The sequence below is a fragment of the Pelobates fuscus genome, chromosome 8, assembly GCF_036172605.1.
Source record: "Pelobates fuscus isolate aPelFus1 chromosome 8, aPelFus1.pri, whole genome shotgun sequence".
NCBI classification, from domain to species: domain Eukaryota; kingdom Metazoa; phylum Chordata; class Amphibia; order Anura; family Pelobatidae; genus Pelobates; species Pelobates fuscus.
In genome coordinates this window covers 178,331,327-178,352,035 of record NC_086324.1, presented here as the reverse complement: position 1 = coordinate 178,352,035, position 20,709 = coordinate 178,331,327, and the positions used below count along the sequence as shown (strand labels likewise).

Below are 20,709 nucleotides of genomic sequence, written 5' to 3'. Positions count from 1 at the left end.
AATACTATAAAAAGTCTTTGCAAAGTCCACTTGACTCTAGTGGACTTTGCAAAGACTTTTTATAGTATTTTTTTTACTTATTTTATTTTTGTATAATAAATTCACCTCTTACTTATATATATTTGAACTCTATTTTTTACTTCCTGGTTATCATCCTGCTCCTTGGTGGGGACTATACCACCTACGCTATAGAAACTAGAGCAAGTTCTGCTCTAGTATATGTGAGTACCTAATTTTTATTATTTTACCAGTACATACTGCACCATTTGCTATTTTCTGTTTCTCCACATATACCTGGCTCATTGCTGGGGACAATACCACCTACGCTATGAAACTAGAGCAAGTTCTGCTCTAGTAAATGTGAGTTCTGAATTCTTATTGTTTTATTCACTCATTTTACCAGTATATACTGCACTATTTGGAATTTTCTGTTTTTTCACATATTATTCCATCTGAGACGGACAAGACATATACTGCTTCCCATATCCCGAGACGGGGATTGTTCCGTCCACGCGTACTAACGGCAGAGCTCTTAGTCAGCTCTGGGAAATGTGAGTGAAAATTATTTTAATTATTCATTCACATACCCACTGTATCTGATATATTGCACTATTATTTTGTATGCTCTCTTTTTCTTTTTGAGGTTAAATTGTACAAGAGATCATTAATTCTACCACTGTGTATGTATTCATTTTGAATATTTGTATATATATTTTTTTTTATATATTCAGGGCGTGGTTTCCTTTCCTTGTTCACACTATTCTCTTACAAGGTTGGGGCTCCTTGTATTGGTTACTGCTGCCTATTTACATCATATAGTGAGCACCCAATTCATCCATTTTTGGTACATGTAATACACAGAGTAATACCCCTTTACCCCAGGCTGGTACATGTAATACCCCCAGTAATACCCCCCGGCTGGTACCGGTAATACCCCCAGTAATACCCCCGGCTGGTACCGGTAATACCCCCAGTAATACCCCCCGGCTGGTACCGGTAATACCCCCAGTAACACCCCCGGCTGGTACCGGTAATACCCCCAGTAATACCCCCCGGCTGGTACCGGTAATACCCCCAGTAATACCCCCCGGCTGGTACCGGTAATACCCCCAGTAATACCCCCCGGCTGGTACCGGTAATACCCCCAGTAATACCCCCCGGCTGGTACCGGTAATACCCCCAGTAATACCCCCCGGCTGGTACCGGTAATACCCCCAGTAATACCCCCCGGCTGGTACCGGTAATACCCCCAGTATTACCCCCCCGGCTGGTACCGGTAATACCCCCAGTATTACCCCCCCGGCTGGTACCGGTAATACCCCCAGTATTACCCCCCGGCTGGTACCGGTAATACCCCCAGTATTACCCCCCCGGCTGGTACCGGTAATACCCCCAGTATTACCCCCCGGCTGGTACCGGTAATACCCCCAGTATTACCCCCCCGGCTGGTACCGGTAATACCCCCAGTAATACCCCCGGCTGGTACCGGTAAAACCCCCAGTAATACCCCCGGCTGGTACCGGTAATACCCCCAGTAATACCCCCGGCTGGTACCGGTAATACCCCCAGTAATACCCCCGGCTGGTACCGGTAATACCCCCAGTAATACCCCCGGCTGGTACCGGTAATACCCCCAGTAATACCCCCGGCTGGTACCGGTAATACCCCCAGTAATACCCCCGGCTGGTACAGGTAATACCCCCAGTAATACCCCCGGCTGGTACCGGTAATACCCCCCGGCTGGTACCGGTAATACCCCCAGTAATACCCCCCGGCTGGTACCGGTAATACCCCCCGGCTGGTACCGGTAATACCCCCAGTAATACCCCCCGGCTGGTACCGGTAATACAACCAGTAATACCCCCGGCTGGTACCGGTAATACCCCCGGCTGGTACCGGTAATACCCCCAGTAATACCCCCGGCTGGTACCGGTAATACCCCCAGTAATACCCCCGGCTGGTACCGGTAATACCCCCAGTACTACCCCCGGCTGGTACCGGTAATACCCCCAGTAATACCCCCGGCTGGTACCGGTAATACCCCCAGTAATACCCCCGGCTGGTACCGGTAATACCCCCAGTAATACCCCCCGGCTGGTACCGGTAATACCCCCAGTAATACCCCCCGGCTGGTACCGGTAATACCCCCAGTAATACCCCCCCGGCTGGTACCGGTAATACCCCCAGTAATACCCCCCGGCTGGTACCGGTAATACCCCCAGTAACACCCCCGGCTGGTACCGGTAATACCCCCAGTAACACCCCCGGCTGGTACCGGTAATACCCCCAGTAACACCCCCGGCTGGTACCGGTAATACCCCCAGTAACACCCCCGGCTGGTACCGGTAATACCCCCAGTAATACCCCCGGCTGGTACCGGTAATACCCCCAGTAATACCCCCGGCTGGTACCGGTAATACCCCCGGCTGGTACCGGTAATACCCCCAGTAATACCACAGTTCCCCACCAAGGAGCAGGATGATAACCAGGAAGTAAAAAAAAATAAGTTCAAATATATATAAGTAAGAGGTGAATTTATTATAAAAAAAATACTATAAAAAGTCTTTGCAAAGTCCACTTGACTCTAGTGGACTTTGCAAAGACTTTTTATAGTATTTTTTTTACTTATTTTATTTTTGTATAATAAATTCACCTCTTACTTATATATATTTGAACTCTATTTTTTACTTCCTGGTTATCATCCTGCTCCTTGGTGGGGACTATACCACCTACGCTATAGAAACTAGAGCAAGTTCTGCTCTAGTATATGTGAGTACCTAATTTTTATTATTTTACCAGTACATACTGCACCATTTGCTATTTTCTGTTTCTCCACATATACCTGGCTCATTGCTGGGGACAATACCACCTACGCTATGAAACTAGAGCAAGTTCTGCTCTAGTAAATGTGAGTTCTGAATTCTTATTGTTTTATTCACTCATTTTACCAGTATATACTGCACTATTTGGAATTTTCTGTTTTTTCACATATTATTCCATCTGAGACGGACAAGACATATACTGCTTCCCATATCCCGAGACGGGGATTGTTCCGTCCACGCGTACTAACGGCAGAGCTCTTAGTCAGCTCTGGGAAATGTGAGTGAAAATTATTTTAATTATTCATTCACATACCCACTGTATCTGATATATTGCACTATTATTTTGTATGCTCTCTTTTTCTTTTTGAGGTTAAATTGTACAAGAGATCATTAATTCTACCACTGTGTATGTATTCATTTTGAATATTTGTATATATATTTTTTTTTATATATTCAGGGCGCGGTTTCCTTTCCTTGTTCACACTATTCTCTTACAAGGTTGGGGCTCCTTGTATTGGTTACTGCTGCCTATTTACATCATATAGTGAGCACCCAATTCATCCATTTTTGGTACATGTAATACACAGAGTAATACCCCTTTACCCCAGGCTGGTACATGTAATACCCCCAGTAATACCCCCCGGCTGGTACCGGTAATACCCCCAGTAACACCCCCGGCTGGTACCGGTAATACCCCCAGTAATACCCCCCGGCTGGTACCGGTAATACCCCCAGTAATACCCCCCGGCTGGTACCGGTAATACCCCCAGTAATACCCCCCGGCTGGTACCGGTAATACCCCCAGTAATACCCCCCGGCTGGTACCGGTAATACCCCCAGTAATACCCCCCGGCTGGTACCGGTAATACCCCCAGTATTACCCCCCCGGCTGGTACCGGTAATACCCCCAGTATTACCCCCCCGGCTGGTACCGGTAATACCCCCAGTATTACCCCCCCGGCTGGTACCGGTAATACCCCCAGTAATACCCCCGGCTGGTACCGGTAATACCCCCAGTAATACCCCCGGCTGGTACCGGTAATACCCCCAGTAATACCCCCGGCTGGTACCGGTAATACCCCCAGTAATACCCCCGGCTGGTACCGGTAATACCCCCAGTAATACCCCCGGCTGGTACCGGTAATACCCCCAGTAATACCCCCGGCTGGTACCGGTAATACCCCCAGTAATACCCCCGGCTGGTACAGGTAATACCCCCAGTAATACCCCCGGCTGGTACCGGTAATACCCCCCGGCTGGTACCGGTAATACCCCCAGTAATACCCCCCGGCTGGTACCGGTAATACCCCCAGTAATACCCCCCGGCTGGTACCGGTAATACCCCCAGTAATACCCCCCGGCTGGTACCGGTAATACCCCCAGTAATACCCCCCGGCTGGTACCGGTAATACCCCCAGTAATACCCCCCGGCTGGTACCGGTAATACCCCCAGTATTACCCCCCCGGCTGGTACCGGTAATACCCCCAGTATTACCCCCCCGGCTGGTACCGGTAATACCCCCAGTATTACCCCCCCGGCTGGTACCGGTAAAACCCCCAGTAATACCCCCGGCTGGTACCGGTAAAACCCCCAGTAATACCCCCGGCTGGTACCGGTAATACCCCCAGTAATACCCCCGGCTGGTACCGGTAATACCCCCAGTAATACCCCCGGCTGGTACCGGTAATACCCCCAGTAATACCCCCGGCTGGTACCGGTAATACCCCCAGTAATACCCCCGGCTGGTACCGGTAATACCCCCAGTAATACCCCCGGCTGGTACAGGTAATACCCCCAGTAATACCCCCGGCTGGTACCGGTAATACCCCCAGTAATACCCCCCGGCTGGTACAGGTAATACCCCCAGTAATACCCCCGGCTGGTACCGGTAATACCCCCAGTAATACCCCCGGCTGGTACAGGTAATACCCCCGGCTGGTACCGGTAATACCCCCAGTAATACCCCCCGGCTGGTACCGGTAATACCCCCAGTAATACCCCCGGCTGGTACCGGTAATACCCCCAGTAATACCCCCGGCTGGTACAGGTAATACCCCCAGTAATACCCCCGGCTGGTACCGGTAATACCCCCAGTAATACCCCCCGGCTGGTACAGGTAATACCCCCAGTAATACCCCCGGCTGGTACCGGTAATACCCCCCGGCTGGTACCGGTAATACCCCCAGTAATACCCCCCGGCTGGTACCGGTAATACCCCCAGTAATACCCCCGGCTGGTACCGGTAATACCCCCGGCTGGTACCGGTAATACCCCCAGTAATACCCCCGGCTGGTACCGGTAATACCCCCGGCTAGTACCGGTAATACCCCCAGTAATACCCCCCGGCTGGTACCGGTAATACCCCCAGTAATACCCCCCGGCTGGTACCGGTAATACCCCCAGTAATACCCCCGGCTGGTACCGGTAATACCCCCAGTAATACCCCCGGCTGGTACCGGTAATACCCCCGGCTGGTACCGGTAATACCCCCAGTAATACCCCCGGCTGGTACAGGTAATACCCCCAGTAATACCCCCGGCTGGTACCGGTAATACCCCCAGTAATACCCCCGGCTGGTACCGGTAATACCCCCGGCTGGTACCGGTAATACCCCCAGTAATACCCCCGGCTGGTACCGGTAATACCCCCAGTAATACCCCCGGCTGGTACCGGTAATACCCCCAGTAATACCCCCCGGCGGCTCTCACCTCGGTCCCGGGTCTCCCCTGGCTCGGTGTCCGGTGTTTCCGGTTCCGGTCTCGCGGCCTGTCCTGCTCTGGACCCGCTCACTGCGCCACTCACCGAGCTCTGCGTCCCCACCACGTGACCCGCCACGCACACACGTCACCACGCCGGCCCCGCCCCCGGACTACAACTCCCGGCATCCCGCGCGCAGGAAACGCATCACAGCAACTACGTCATCACTCGGCGACAGAACCATGTTACCGGCAGAGGTGGGGGGAGTGAGTGTGCCCCCCCTGTGTCCCCCCCCCCCCCCCCCCCCCAGGGAGGATGTGAGTGGCCCCTGTGTCGTCCCCCCCTCAGGGAGGATGTGAGTGGCCCCTGTGTCCCCCCCCCCCTCCCAGGGAGGATGTGAGTGGCCCCTGTGTCCCCCCCCCCCCTCCCAGGGAGGATGTGAGTGGCCCCTGTGTTCCCCCCCCCCCGGGAGGATGTGAGTGGCCCCTGTGTCCCCCCCCCCCCCTCAGGGAGGATGTGAGTGGCCCCTGTGTCCCCCCCCTCAGGGAGGATGTGAGTGGCCCCTGTGTCCCCCCCCCCCCCTCAGGGAGGATGTGAGTGGCCCCTGTGTCCCCCCCCCCCCTCAGGGAGGATGTGAGTGTCCCCTGTGTCCCCCCCCCGGGAGGATGTGAGTGGCCCCTGTGTCCCCCCCCCCCTCAGGGAGGATGTGAGTGGCCCCTGTGTCCCCCCCCCGGGAGGATGTGAGTGGCCCCTGTGTCCCCCCCCCCCCAGGGAGGATGTGAGTGGCCCCTGTGTCCCCCCCCCCCCGGGAGGATGTGAGTGGCCCCTGTGTCCCCCCCCCCCCCAGGGAGGATGTGAGTGTCCCCTGTGTTCCCCCCCCCCCGGGAGGATGTGAGTGGCCCCTGTGTCCCCCCCCCCCTCAGGGAGGATGTGAGTGGCCCCTGTGTCCCCCCCCCCCCTCAGGGAGGATGTGAGTGTCCCCTGTGTCCCCCCCCCCTCAGGGAGGATGTGAGTGGCCCCTGTGTCCCCCCCCCCCTCAGGGAGGATGTGAGTGGCCCCTGTGTCCCCCCCCCCCCCCTCAGGGAGGATGTGAGTGTCCCCTGTGTCCCCCCCCCGGGAGGATGTGAGTGGCCCCTGTGTCCCCCCCCCCCTCAGGGAGGATGTGAGTGGCCCCTGTGTCCCCCCCCCCCCGGGAGGATGTGAGTGGCCCCTGTGTCCCCCCCCCCCCAGGGAGGATGTGAGTGGCCCCTGTGTCCCCCCCCCCCCAGGGAGGATGTGAGTGGCCCCTGTGTCCCCCCCCCCCCCCCCAGGGAGGATGTGAGTGGCCCCTGTGTCCCCCCCCCCCCCAGGGAGGATGTGAGTGCCCCCCCCCCCAGGAAGATGTGTGTGGCCCCTGTGTCTGAGAGTCAGAGTAATTTATTTAACTGTGAATTACTAGGATGTCAAGGAGAACCTTTCCAGTTTGGCTACTTTGGTCTAACGTTCCCATTACACTCCGAGATGTTCTCCAGTGTGTTATTTTCCTGGATTAGTCCTGCGTTCTGGCCTTATTATTATTCTCTCCCAGTTTGATATCCGCCAGTCGTCTCCCGGTTAGTTCAGGGTTCTCGCTGGGAGCTAATTAATAATTCATCTCACACCAAGCATGTGAATTCCTCATACTGCGGGCTGTATTGCAAATCATGTGGATAAATTGCAAAACTTTAACATTTCCATTAAAATAATACTAATTAACGTCCAGTTTTGGTTTCTCTCCTGCAGACGGACGTCGCCCGCTCTCTGGAGCTCCTGCATATGACCATTTTCAGCCAGTGCTTCTCGCCGTGTGGGAAATTCCTGGCAGTTGGGAATAACCTGGGGCAGATTGGCATTTTCAGGTGAGATGCTCCTTTTTTTCGTTTCTATTTTCTTTCGTTCTTTCTCCATTTGCTGTACCATTCAGACTCTCAACACTTTTTACAGCCTGACCTCCGCCCTCAGCTCAGAGGCCAAGGAACAGAGCAAGCAGCCAGTAATTTTACTGCGAGGTAATGTGGGAGTGTAAATAGAGGGCTACATGTGATGTGCTATGCGTCAGTGTGTGCATAATTTGTCATGATAATGTATTCGCTCCTTAGCACACGTGGGACCTGTTTACAGTCTGACTTCTACTGAACGTCACCTTATCAGTGCTGGGGACAATGACGTAAAAGGATGGCTTTGGTGTGACCTCAATAAGAAGGTAAGGCACACATTATGATTTTTACTTTGTTCCTCCTTGTTCTGTCTATTCTTTCCCTGTGCCTCAGACCTTCCTTCCTTCTTATCTGCAGGGCTGTGTAGCATCATGGACTAACCGCGTGCCCTCAAGGTGAGAGTCACTGATGGTTGGCTTTATAGCCTGTAGATGGCAGGATGTGTGAGGTGGGTTTATAGTCGGTAGGTGGCAGGATGTGTGAGGTGGGTTTATAGTCGGTAGATGGCAAGATGTGTGAGGTGGGTTTATAGTCGGTAGATGGCAAGATGTGTGAGGTGGGTTAATAGTCGGTAGGTGGCAGGATGTGTGAGGTGGGTTAATAGTCGGTAGGTGGCAGGATGTGTGAGGTGGGTTTATAGTCGGTAGGTGGCAGGATGTGCGAGGTGGGTTTATAGTCTGTAGATGGCAGGATGTGTGAGGTGGGTTTATAGTCGGTAGGTGGCAGGATGTGTGAGGTGGGTTTATAGTCGGTAGGTGGCAGGATGTGTGAGGTGGGTTTATAGTCGGTAGGTGGCAGGATGTGTGAGGTGGGTTTATAGTCTGTAGATGGCAGGATGTGTGAGGTGGGTTTATAGTCGGTAGATGGCAGGATGTGTGAGGTGGGTTTATAGTCGGTAGGTGGCAGGATGTGTGAGGTGGGTTAATAGTCGGTAGGTGGCAGGATGTGTGAGGTGGGTTTATAGTCGGTAGATGGCAGGATGTGTGAGGTGGGTTAATAGTCGGTAGGTGGCAGGATGTGTGAGGTGGGTTAATAGTCGGTAGGTGGCAGGATGTGTGAGGTGGGTTTATAGTCGGTAGGTGGCAGGATGTGCGAGGTGGGTTTATAGTCTGTAGATGGCAGGATGTGTGAGGTGGGTTTATAGTCGGTAGGTGGCAGGATGTGCGAGGTGGGTTTATAGTCTGTAGATGGCAGGATGTGTGAGGTGGGTTTATAGTCGGTAGGTGGCAGCATGTGCGAGGTGGGTTTATAGTCGGTAGGTGGCAGCATGTGCGAGGTGGGTTTATAGTCGGTAGATGGCAGGATGTGCGAGGTGGGTTTATAGTCTGTAGATGGCAGGATGTGTGAGGTGGGTTTATAGTCTGTAGATGGCAGGATGTGTGAGGTGGGTTAATAGTCGGTAGGTGGCAGGATGTGCGAGGTGGGTTTATAGTCGGTAGGTGGCAGGATGTGTGAGGTGGGTTTATAGTCGGTAGGTGGCAGCATGTGCGAGGTGGGTTTATAGTCGGTAGATGGCAGGATGTGCGAGGTGGGTTTATAGTCTGTAGATGGCAGGATGTGTGAGGTGGGTTTATAGTCGGTAGGTGGCAGGATGTGTGAGGTGGGTTTATAGTCGGTAGGTGGCAGGATGTGCGAGGTGGGTTTATAGTCTGTAGATGGCAGGATGTGTGAGGTGGGTTTATAGTCGGTAGGTGGCAGGATGTGTGAGGTGGGTTTATAGTCGGTAGATGGCAGGATGTGTGAGGTGGGTTTATAGTCGGTAGGTGGCAGGATGTGTGAGGTGGGTTTATAGTCTGTAGGTGGCAGGATGTGAGGTGGGTTTATAGTCGGTAGGTGGCAGGATGTGCGAGGTGGGTTAATAGTCGGTAGGTGGCAGGATGTGCGAGTTGGGTTTATAGTCGGTAGGTGGCAGGATGTGCGAGGTGGGTAAATAGTCGGTAGGTGGCAGGATGTGTGAGGTGGGTTAATAGTCGGTAGGTGGCAGGATGTGCGAGGTGGGTAAATAGTCGGTAGGTGGCAGGATGTGCGAGGTGGGTTTATAGTCGGTAGGTGGCAGGATGTGCGAGGTGGGTTAATAGTCGGTAGGTGGCAGGATGTGCGAGGTGGGTAAATAGTCGGTAGGTGGCAGGATGTGCGAGGTGGGTTTATAGTCGGTAGGTGGCAGGATGTGTGAGGTGGGTTAATAGTCGGTAGGTGGCAGGATGTGCGAGGTGGGTTAATAGTCGGTAGGTGGCAGGATGTGCGAGGTGGGTTTATAGTCGGTAGGTGGCAGGATGTGCGAGGTGGGTTTATAGTCGGTAGGTGGCAGGATGTGTGAGGTGGGTTAATAGTCGGTAGGTGGCAGGATGTGTGAGGTGGGTTAATAGTCGGTAGGTGGCAGGATGTGCGAGGTGGGTTAATAGTCGGTAGGTGGCAGGATGTGCGAGGTGGGTTAATAGTCGGTAGGTGGCAGGATGTGCGAGGTGGGTTAATAGTCGGTAGGTGGCAGGATGTGCGAGGTGGGTTTATAGTCGGTAGGTGGCAGGATGTGTGAGGTGGGTTAATAGTCGGTAGGTGGCAGGATGTGCGAGGTGGGTTAATAGTCGGTAGGTGGCAGGATGTGCGAGGTGGGTTAATAGTCGGTAGGTGGCAGGATGTGTGAGGTGGGGTAATAGTCGGTAGGTGGCAGGATGTGCGACGTGGGTTTATAGTCGGTAGATGGCAGGATGTGTGAGGTGGGTTTATAGTCGGTAGGTGGCAGGATGTGCGACGTGGGTTTATAGTCGGTAGGTGGCAGGATGTGTGAGGTGGGTTAATAGTCGGTAGGTGGCAGGATGTGCGAGGTGGGTTAATAGTCGGTAGGTGGCAGGATGTGCGAGGTGGGTTTATAGTCGGTAGGTGGCAGGATGTGTGAGGTGGGTTTATAGTCGGTAGGTGGCAGGATGTGCGAGGTGGGTTTATAGTCGGTAGGTGGCAGGATGTGCGACGTGGGTTTATAGTCGGTAGATGGCAGGATGTGTGAGGTGGGTTTATAGTCGGTAGGTGGCAGGATGTGCGACGTGGGTTTATAGTTGGTAGGTGGCAGGATGTGCGACGTGGGTTTATAGTCCGTAGAAGTAGATGAAAGTCTATTGGGATATATTTTTAGAAACTTGTTTTTTAACTCCTCAGGAACAGCTTGGAAACCCCTGAAATTAACAGTGTGGTGCTGAATCAGGTGAGTGCTGTCTGTTAATTTTTAAGATGTCCCCAATGCGAACATAGCGAATCTCGCAATTCATCCCCTCCTCATTGCGATCTTAGTACCTCTCTTTTCCCTCTTTCTCCATGATGACCCCAACAATTTCTAGCGTTTCCTTCCCCCCTCACTCCCTGCACTCCTTGTTCACTCAGGATAATTCACTGCTGCTAGCCGGAGGAAGCTGTGAAATCCACAATATGGACTTGGAGACGGGAACTTTTACTGTAAGTGGAACAGATCTGTCCGTGTCAAGTTTTGTGATACTACTGCTTCCTAGTGGCCACACAGCATATTGCTACCTATGGATGAGTCCCTCTGTACAATTAAAGGCAACGATTTCAGTTTTACATAATGTGTTCCAATGTATCATAAACGGAACCATTTCCAGTGTTTCTCATTGAACTGTGATATAGCTGATTGAGAAGGGGGAAGTTTTCTATGAGACGTTAAAGGAGGTGGTAGAAAGTCTCACTTGCTGTCTAACTGACTTAGTATCTCAGAGATGGTGACCGGCTCCAGACACACACAGCACTTCTCGCTGTCCATTTCAAGGGGCACTCTATGTACCATAACTACTAAAGCTCACTGTATTGTTGCAGATGAATGTAGTGCAAGGCAGATGTTGGAGTAGATCTTATCCAACCATTGCCCTCTGTGCTTGGGATGTATTGTTCAAACTATAAGCCGGTATTATTCTAGTTTCATACGGCTAAGTAGGATTTTTGTGTACTGCTTGATAAACATTTTGCCAAAAAAAAAAGGGGTGCCTTCCAGCTCTGTAAACCGTAACATTAAGCCAAAGTGGTTGTGGTGCATTAGGAGTCCCTTTACAGCGATAGGCTGCTAATTGAAACATGGGTGGCTGTTTTCTCCCAGATGACTCTAGAAGGACACAAGGACTATATTCACTGCCTGGCACTGCGTGACCATCACAGAGAGTGTGTATCTGGGAGTGAGGATGGGTCCGTCCGTCTATGGGGTGAGTGGAATACAAAGAGCTTTATTCTTTCATTTTGGGGATTTTCCAGCCTTGCTAATGTTTTTTGTTTTTTCAATATATATTTGTCAGACCTACGCAGCGGGACACAGACTCACAAGATCGAGGTGTATAAGTATGAGGTATTGCCATTGCCCTTCCCATCCCCTCCATTGTATACACTGAAACTCCACCCATCTCCTTCCATTGTGTGTCATGAAACCCCACCCACTTCCCTCTGTTGTGTGCACTGAAAGCGCCTCCGTTGTGTGCACTGAACAGTCACCTATCTCCCTTCTGTGTCTATTCTAGGAGTGTGCGCGACCTCAGTATGGTAAATGGATCAGCTGCCTGGCCACAGACTCTGACTGGATGGTGAGATTGTTTTCTGAAACAACTTATCCCAGGCTGTATACCTGGCCTCCAAGGAAGGAGTCCTGTCTGGTTGTAAAAGTCATTTGACCTCGGGCACTAATAGTACCGGCTTTCATGGCACTTCGAGTACTATCCGTGTAACTTCCTTTTCATTTGGTCCCTCTCACAGGTGTGTGGCGGAGGTCCTATGCTGTCACTATGGCATCTTCGTTCAATGACACCAACCACCATCTTCCCAATACAGGACAGTCAGCAGCAAGTACATTTTTACCAGGATATGGTGAGTTTCCCTGAAATGTCTGCACCCTGCAAGGTGGCAAGGCCGCAGCACCTAATGCCATTTTAATTATTTTCCACTGGGGCTTGGTGCAGCTGCCGGAGGGAGCACTGTCTGCCTCCCTTCACACTTCCCAGCAGGTTTTCTGAGCCTCTTCTGCTCCTGCCGACCTAGCAGGTAGGAAAAGGCCAGAAAATGGGATCTTCACCTTCCAGTGCTCCCACAGCCTTCACAAACACGCAGCAGCTCATGACTGAGAGTGATCATATGAGTGAGCTGTGTCGATGTGTTTGTCTGTAGTGATACTGTATGTAGTATGTCAGATTGTCTGTGCCCGCATGTGAATAAACTTACTGGATAATTACATTTTTCCTTTCAGATTAGAGGCAGTGCTTATACCACAGGGATATCCAATCTGGAGGGAAAAAACAGGCAGGCAAATCTCCAAACATTTTAATCCCTCCCCTAATTACCTCCTTTCCCATAAGTAGCAGCTCCTCCTGATCATCCCCAGTTCTTTGCCTGCCTTCGGCAGGGGAGGTTAGACAGGAGGTTCTCCAGGAAGTAGGTGAGAAGGGCTGAGGCTCTGGAGGCTCTGCTTCCTTGATGTCCGGTAAGTAGCGTTCAACACGCCGGCCGGCGTGGTCACTCAAAATTTATGTTGCCGTCTTTTGCCGTGCCAGGTGCCGGTATGACGAAGGACGCAGGCGTGCGTCGGCTGGGAGGTCCTGTCGGTGGAACGCACACACAGGTTGCGTTGCGTTCCACCAGGGAGTCGCAGAGCGCTATGCACATGCGCAATGCGAACCTGGATTCAGGCGCCAAATTCGAACTGGACGTTTTCGTTTGGTTACAGGACTTATATGAGCATGTACCAGCAGCAACCTCTGTTTGCCAGGAGCTCTCAGAACGGTTGTGAAGTGTGTTTCTCACCTGCCCTCCAACACACTCTCAGGCCATTTAAGGTAAGACTGTTAAGTTTTCATTTTAAATGGTTCTTAGCCTGAATCCGTAAGGAGAAAATTTTGATTATTTTCCCCTTTCTTGTTTTCTTGTTTTCCCAGTATGTCTAATCCGGAAAGTATGGATAAAGCTGAGAAGGGGAAATGTGCATCTAAAACCAAGCATTTAATGTGCTCTGTGTGTAGCCAACCTATGCCTGATGGTTGTAAAAAGAAACTTTGCTCAGTGTGTTCAAAAGAAGCTTCAGAGGAAGCAAAGAGAACAGAAATGTCCACTTTTCTCAGCTGGTTGCAGCAAAGTATGCAGCAAACATTTGTGGATATGCAGTCAGCTGCATTACATTCAGTCCAGGCTTCTGTTGCCCAGGATTCTCAGATGGTAAAGCATGCTAAGAAAAGACTGAGATCTTGGGAAACTTCTGATACTAGTTCGGGAACTAGTGGTTCTGAGTATGAAGATAATTCAGGCAGTGATTCCTCAGATGAGGAATTTGCCTTCCCAGATGAAGCCATTGGGAAATTGATTAAAGAAGTGCAGTGCATCTTTGATTTTGGGGTAACGGGGAAAAAGTCCAAAGTGTTTCCTTTTCACCCACAGACTAAGGAATTGATTTTGAAAGAATGGAAGTTCCCTAGTCACAAGCCGTTTATTTCTAAGCATTTTAAAACTCTTTTTTCCATAGAAACGGAGCAAGACTGTAAGCTGGATACGGTCCCTGTAGTGGACGTCCCTATAGCTCAAATAGGTAAAAAGACTACTTTACCAATTGGAGATTCAAGCGGGCTCAAGGATGTCATGGATAAACGCATGGACTCCTCTTTAAAGAAGTTGTTCATCTCTTCTGCAGCCCAAGCTAAAGCCTTGATTACGGGGTCATCCGTTGCCAAGGCCCAAAAACTTTGGTTGGAAGAACTAGAAAAGGTATATACGGGAGAAGCTAAGGAAGACCCGTTAAAGCTATTAAAAAATATCAAGATGGCGTCTGATTTTTTTAGTGGATGCCTCTACAGAAAGCCTGAAATTGTCGGCCAAGAATATAGGTATCTCAACAGTCGCCAGGAGAGCGCTTTGGCTTAGAAATTGGTCTGCAGATGCGGCATCTAAAAATTCTCTGTGTGAACTATCTTTTGAACCAGGAAGACTTTTCGGTTCTAAGCTGGATGAGCTGTTGAAACAGATGAAGGAAGGAAGGAAAGCTTTACCAGTATCATATAGGAAGCAGTCTAGAAACCGTCACGCAGAGACACGTCCTTCATTCAGAAGTTCCTTTTGTAGAAACTATTTCAGGGGTCAACAGCAAAGAGCCTTTGATTATAGGAAGAAGGAAAGGTTTACTGCCAAGAGAAATAAAAAATGATGACGCCAGGCCGGTGGGTGGAAGGTTGAGTCACTTCCTAGAGCATTGGAAAGAGACGACATCAGATCGCTGGGTCCTTACAGTGATAGAGCACGGATACGCTCTAGAATTATCACAAGCCCCTATAAACATGTTTCTATGTTCCAGGGTTCAGTCTCTAGATATGGAACTCTCTCTGATGCGAGAAGTGTCGACTCTGTTACTAAAAAGAGTGGTGGAAGAAGTTCCTATAAAGGAAAGACATCAAGGCACCTATTCAAGACTTTTCTTGGTGCCAAAACCGGATGGTTCGTTCAGACCTATTCTAGATCTAAAAGCCGTAAACAAGCGGATTATCAAAAAGAAATTCCTCATGGAATCAGTAAAATCAGCGGCTCTGCTTATTCACCCAAAGAGTTGGTTTGCGTCCCTGGATTTGAAAGATGCCTATCTTCATGTACCCATAGCGGAATCCAGCAAAAGTTTTCTACGGTTTGCGGTGTGCTGCCAATCGGTAACCAAACATTACCAATTCAGAGCACTGCCTTTCGGCCTCTCATCAGCGCCCAGAGTATTCACAAAGCTTCTAGTAGTCGTTTCAGCTTTTCTAAGAGGTATGGGCATCGCTGTCATTCCATATTTGGACGACTGGCTGTTGATTGCAGAGTCCCAGGTTCAACTACAGTTAGATCTGGGGACAGCCATCAAATCGCTGGAAAAGCATGGCTGGCTAATAAATTTCAACAAATCGGAACTAGTGCCAGTTCAAAGGATCCAGTTCTTGGGTCTAATTTTGGATTCTATCGCAATGAAGTTATTTCTGCCAGAAGAAAAGAAACTAAAGATCAAGCGGTTAATCCGGAATCTCAGAGTAAAAAGTGTGTTTTCAATCAGAGAAGCCATGTGCTTGCTGGGTCTATTTACAGCCTCAATTCCGGCAGTCGGTTGGGCAAAAGCCAGAATGAGACCTCTACAAAGAAACATTCTGCTAGTCTGGAATCGACAGGAACTCGGCCTAGATGGGCTGATGAGGTTCAACAATCTAACTTTGAAAAGTCTGCAGTGGTGGACATCTTCTCGATTCCTCCACGAGGGTCTGTCATTCCGGATGAAGTCCTTCACTATCATAACAACAGACGCCTCTGCGCTGGGCTGGGGGGCCCATCTGGGAGACATAAAGAAGCAGGGGTCCTGGCAAGAGAAGGATATGAGAAGTTCCTCGAACTTCAGGGAATTAAAGGCCGTATGGATGGCACTCTTGGCGTTTCAGTTTCTCATCAAAAATCGACATATTCAAATTCGTTCAGACAATCGTACGACAGTGGCATATTTGAACAAACAGGGAGGTACGAGATCAACAAGATTAGAAAGCCTGTGTTCAATGATCATGCTGTGGGCAGAAGTGCACCTTATGTCCATCTCTGCAGTTCACATTTTAGGAAAATTCAATGTGGTGGCAGATGCCCTGAGCAGGCATCATTTGAAACAAGCAGATTGGTCCCTGTCATGCAGAACTTTCAATTTCATCACAGACCGCTTCGGTGTTCCAGAGATAGACCTGATGGCATCCAGAATGAACAGGAAGACAAGACGATTTGCGTCCCTAAATCCAGCAGACAGGCCGGATTTCATAGATGCCCTGTCAGTTCCATGGAAGTTCAACCTGGCTTATATCTTTCCGCCAGTAGTGCTTATTCCCAGAATACTTCAAAAAGTAAGGCTGGAAAATGTAAGAATTATCCTAATCCTTCCATGGTGGCCGAGAAGAAGTTGGTTCTCGGTTCTCCTGAACTTTCCGGGGGCCACCTTTTGGAAGTTGCCGCTTTCAGGAGAAATTCTAGAGGACGCCATGGTGCCTCTTCCGACCCTTCGGAAGTTCCAGTTGACGGCTTGGTTTCTGAATTCCAGATTTTAGAGAGCAAAGGTCTGGATCCTGAAGTGATAAAGATCATGTTGGCAATTAACAAGGAATCGACGTCTAAGATCTACACTAGAATTTGAAAGATATTTTGTCAGTGGTGTTGTAGGTTTAAAGTCAACCCGGTTTCCGCGTCCATTCAGAAGATCCTAAGTTTCCTTCAGATGGGATTTGCAAAAGGCCTTAAACCTGCATCGTTGAAATTACAAGTTTCTGCTATCAGTTTCTTCTCCCTCAGATGCCTGGCCTCAAATGTTCTGATTTCTAGGTTCTTCAGAGCTCTGACTCGTTTGGTGCCCTATGTTAGGGAAACCTGTCCTCCCTGGGATCTAAACTTAGTCCTTTCCGCGCTTTGTGAGCCGCCCTTTGAACCATTGGAGGAAGCTTCCCTAAAGCTCATTTCATTGAAAACTGTTTTTTTGGTGGCTATTACATCTGCTAAAAGAGTATGTGAGATCCAAGCTCTTCGGGCAAATTTTCCTTTTTTAGTTTTTCATCAGGACAAGGTGGTTCTAAAGCTCGATCCTTCATTCAGCCCGAAAGTTTTTTCTGTTTCAAATGTTAACCAGGAAGTGGTCTTACCAACTTTTTGTCAGAATCCATCTAATGCCTTGGAAAGCAAATTTCACTGCCTAGACGTAAAGAGATGTCTTTTGCAATATCTAAAAGCGACAGAATCCTTCAGGAAGGATAACAGTCTTTTTGTATTATTCAAGGGCACAAGGAAAGGCATGAAAGTTTCGAAGAGTTCTCTGGCTAGATGGCTGAAGGATTGTATTCAGTTGGCGTATTCCAAGAATGGCATGGATCATGCAGGCCCTTTAAAGGCCCATTCTACTAGAGCTGTTTCAACGTCCTGGGCTCTGCGAGCAGCTGCTTCTCCTTCGCAGATTTGTTCAGCGGCTACGTGGTCCTCTCTCCATACTTTCTCAAGACACTACAAGTTGGACATACTGGCCTCGGAGGATGCAGCTTTTGGGCGCAAGGTGCTTCAAGCTGTAGTGAAATGAACCCGCCCTCTGGATCTGCTTTATTATATCCCTGTGGTATAAGCACTGCCTCTAATCTGAAAGGAAAAACATAAATTTTACTTACCGAAAATTTCTTTTTCCTGAAGATTAGAGGCAGTGCTACAATTCCCGCCCCTTTTTTTCTAATCAACTAAGTAATGTTGCAGCTATTTGGCTTATGTATTGTCTGGGGATGATCAGGAGGAGCTGCTACTTATGGGAAAGGAGGTAATTAGGGGAGGGATTAAAATGTTTGGAGATTTGCCTGCCTGTTTTTTCCCTCCAGATTGGATATCCCTGTGGTATAAGCACTGCCTCTAATCTTCAGGAAAAAGAAATTTTCGGTAAGTAAAATTTATGTTTTTTTTAAAAATAAATAATATATATATATATATATATTCACACTATATGACTTGTAGGGCTGGCACTCAGAACCTCCACCATCTATTCCCTTTCCTAGATTATATCTGTCCTTCATTTTCACAGCCTCCCCAACCATTAATCCCAGTATTAAATACCTGTACCTCCCCGATCATCTATCCCTGGATTAAATCTGTCCATTACTAGAACCTCCCCGATCATCTATCCCTGGATTAAATCTGTCCATTACTAGAACCTCCCCGATCATCTATCCCTGGATTAAATCTGTCCATTACTAGAACTTCCCTGATCATCTATCCCTGGATTAAATCTGTCCATTACTAGAACCTCCCCGATCATCTATCCCTGGATTAAATCTGTCCATTACTAGAACTTCCCCGATCATCTATCCCTGGATTAAATCTGTCCATTACTAGAACTTCCCCGATCATCTATCCCTGGATTAAATCTGTCCATTACTAGAACCTCCCCGATCATCTATCCCTGGATTAAATCTGTCCATTACTAGAACCTCCCCGATCATCTATCCCTGGATTAAATCTGTCCATTACTAGAACCTCCCCGATCATCTATCCCTGGATTAAATCTGTCCATTACTAGAACCTCCCCGATCATCTATCCCTGGATTAAATCTGTCCATTACTAGAACCTCCCCGATCATCTATCCCTGGATTAAATCTGTCCATTACTAGAACCTCCCCGATCATCTATCCCTGGATTAAATCTGTCCATTACTAGAACTTCCCCGATCATCTATCCCTGGATTAAATCTGTCCATTACTAGAACTTCCCCGATCATCTATCCCTGGATTAAATCTGTCCATTACTAGAACTTCCCCGATCATCTATCCCTGGATTAAATCTGTCCATTACTAGAACCTCCCCGATCATCTATCCCTGGATTAAATCTGTCCATTACTAGAACCTCCCCGATCATCTATCCCTGGATTAAATCTGTCCATTACTAGAACCTCCCCGATCATCTATCCCTGGATTAAATCTGTCCATTACTAGAACCTCCCCGATCATCTATCCCTGGATTAAATCTGTCCATTACTAGAACCTCCCCGATCATCTATCCCTGGATTAAATCTGTCCATTACTAGAACCTCCCCGATCATCTATCCCTGGATTAAATCTGTCCATTACTAGAACCTCCCCGATCATCTCTCCCTTGATTAAATCGGTCCATCGTTATCAGAACCTCCATGACCATCTCTTCATGGATTAAATCTGTCTATTACTAGGACGTCATTGACCATCTCTCACTGCATTAAACTGTCCATTATTCCTCTAACCTCCCTGACCATCTCTGCCTGGATTAGATCTAATCATCATTACTGAACCTCCTCGACCATCTCTCTTTGTTTAAAGGGACACTATAGTCACCAGGACAACTACACAGCGTATTGTAGTTGTTCTGTTCAGTGAAATATGTCCACGTAGGCTTTTTGCTGTAAACACTGCCTTTTCAAAGAAAACACCTTGGAACAGCTCTAGTGGCCACTCCTCAGTGCTGAACGCTGCCCATAGAAATGCATTGATTCAGTGCATCTCTATGAGTAGATGGTGTTTGGCAGCGTGATGAAGGGTACGTTAGTTTTGTACTTTTCATTGCTGTTTAGATGAACTTCTCGTTTTTCGTGGTTTATCCCCAGATCCTGTGTGCAGGGCAGGCTCCATACATTAATCATTGTCAAATTAATGGAGAGATCAGAGCGCAGATACCCAGCACCCCACGCTGTGTCTACTCCCTGTGTATCAACGAGGGATCTCAGGAGAACAAGGTAGGATGTGAAAGGTTTGGGTGGGTGGCAGTGAGTGTGTGAGGGTGATTTCTTTCTCCTGCTAGTGACATTTAGTCTGCTTTCACTCCTTAGGTCCTTACAGCCGCCGGGAGCAGTGCCAAAATTGACGTCTTTACCAACTTCCGATACAGAGCCTTTTCCCTGACCTTTTAAATCCTTTAATGGGACGACATTTTCTATTCCATACAGGCTTTTTTTTCTATTTTTTTCTTTTATTTTTTTTTTAATAAAAGCAGCCTCTGACATTGCCAGTGGGCGTAAAAATGTATTATTTCTGTGATATTGGTGAGAATGAACTGTCTTACTATGTGAAGGCCATCTTTACTTTATAAAAATGAAAAATATGGATCAAAAAAATGAGTCACTATAGCAAAGTTCTTATTGCCACCTTTTGGGCAAACGTCTGAGATAACAGGTCCAGTCCGATATAACACAATGAATACTATTCAAGGAATACAGCGGCTTTCAGTTAAGTTATGTTAGAAAGTGTGTGTGTGTGTGTGTGTATAGATCAATGCAAGTTTTTACAATAGGTGACTTTGATCATCATTAAAGATAGAGTTATGAAACCTGTCTGTGTAACCATAAAAACGAAAACTTGTCCCTAGTGACTTACAAGAAGATAAATGCTTTTTAATTATTGCAATCATTCCTAATGCAGAGAACATGGAAATAATCCGATACAAGATTGAAATCCCTGATCAGAAAGCACAAATAACATGTATATAACCACTAATAAGAATACTTTAAGGTGTAATAATTAATATAAAAAGAGTAAACCTGATCCCAAGTGGCATACCGATATAGACTAAGAAGATATCCATTATCTGTATTGAGGCAGGAGCGGCTAGCTTCGGATATTTAAAGTACTCGCTTCCTCTAGACGGTAAACGTACTGTGATCGGCATAGTGCATCACTTCTGGTTCCTGGATTCGCAGTCTTTTCAAATTCGGAGTTTCACGCGGTTTG

General features: G+C 48.7%; 1 protein-coding gene across 1 annotated transcript; it reads left to right on the top strand.

The window, feature by feature from the left end:
• Positions 1–5,681: 5,681 nt before the first annotated feature.
• On the top strand, positions 5,682–19,962 carry THOC6 (THO complex subunit 6). Its single transcript, XM_063430921.1, has 13 exons — positions 5,682–5,777; positions 7,282–7,397; positions 7,483–7,547; positions 7,638–7,741; positions 7,833–7,870; positions 10,626–10,671; positions 10,848–10,919; positions 11,572–11,674; positions 11,765–11,814; positions 11,984–12,046; positions 12,216–12,326; positions 19,590–19,718; positions 19,812–19,962. The coding sequence occupies exons 1-13, from the start codon at positions 5,763–5,765 to the stop codon at positions 19,890–19,892; spliced, it is 993 nt and encodes a 330-aa protein (XP_063286991.1). The 5' UTR covers positions 5,682–5,762; the 3' UTR covers positions 19,893–19,962.
• The last annotated feature ends 747 nt before the right edge of the window (positions 19,963–20,709 follow it).

Coding starts and splice junctions, on each gene's coding strand:
- THOC6 (XM_063430921.1), top strand. Junction 7,398..7,482: donor GGGCAGATTGGCATTTTCAG/GTGAGATGCTCC, acceptor CACTTTTTACAG/CCTGACCTCCGCCCTCAGCT. Junction 7,871..10,625: donor ACTAACCGCGTGCCCTCAAG/GTGAGAGTCACT, acceptor TTAACTCCTCAG/GAACAGCTTGGAAACCCCTG.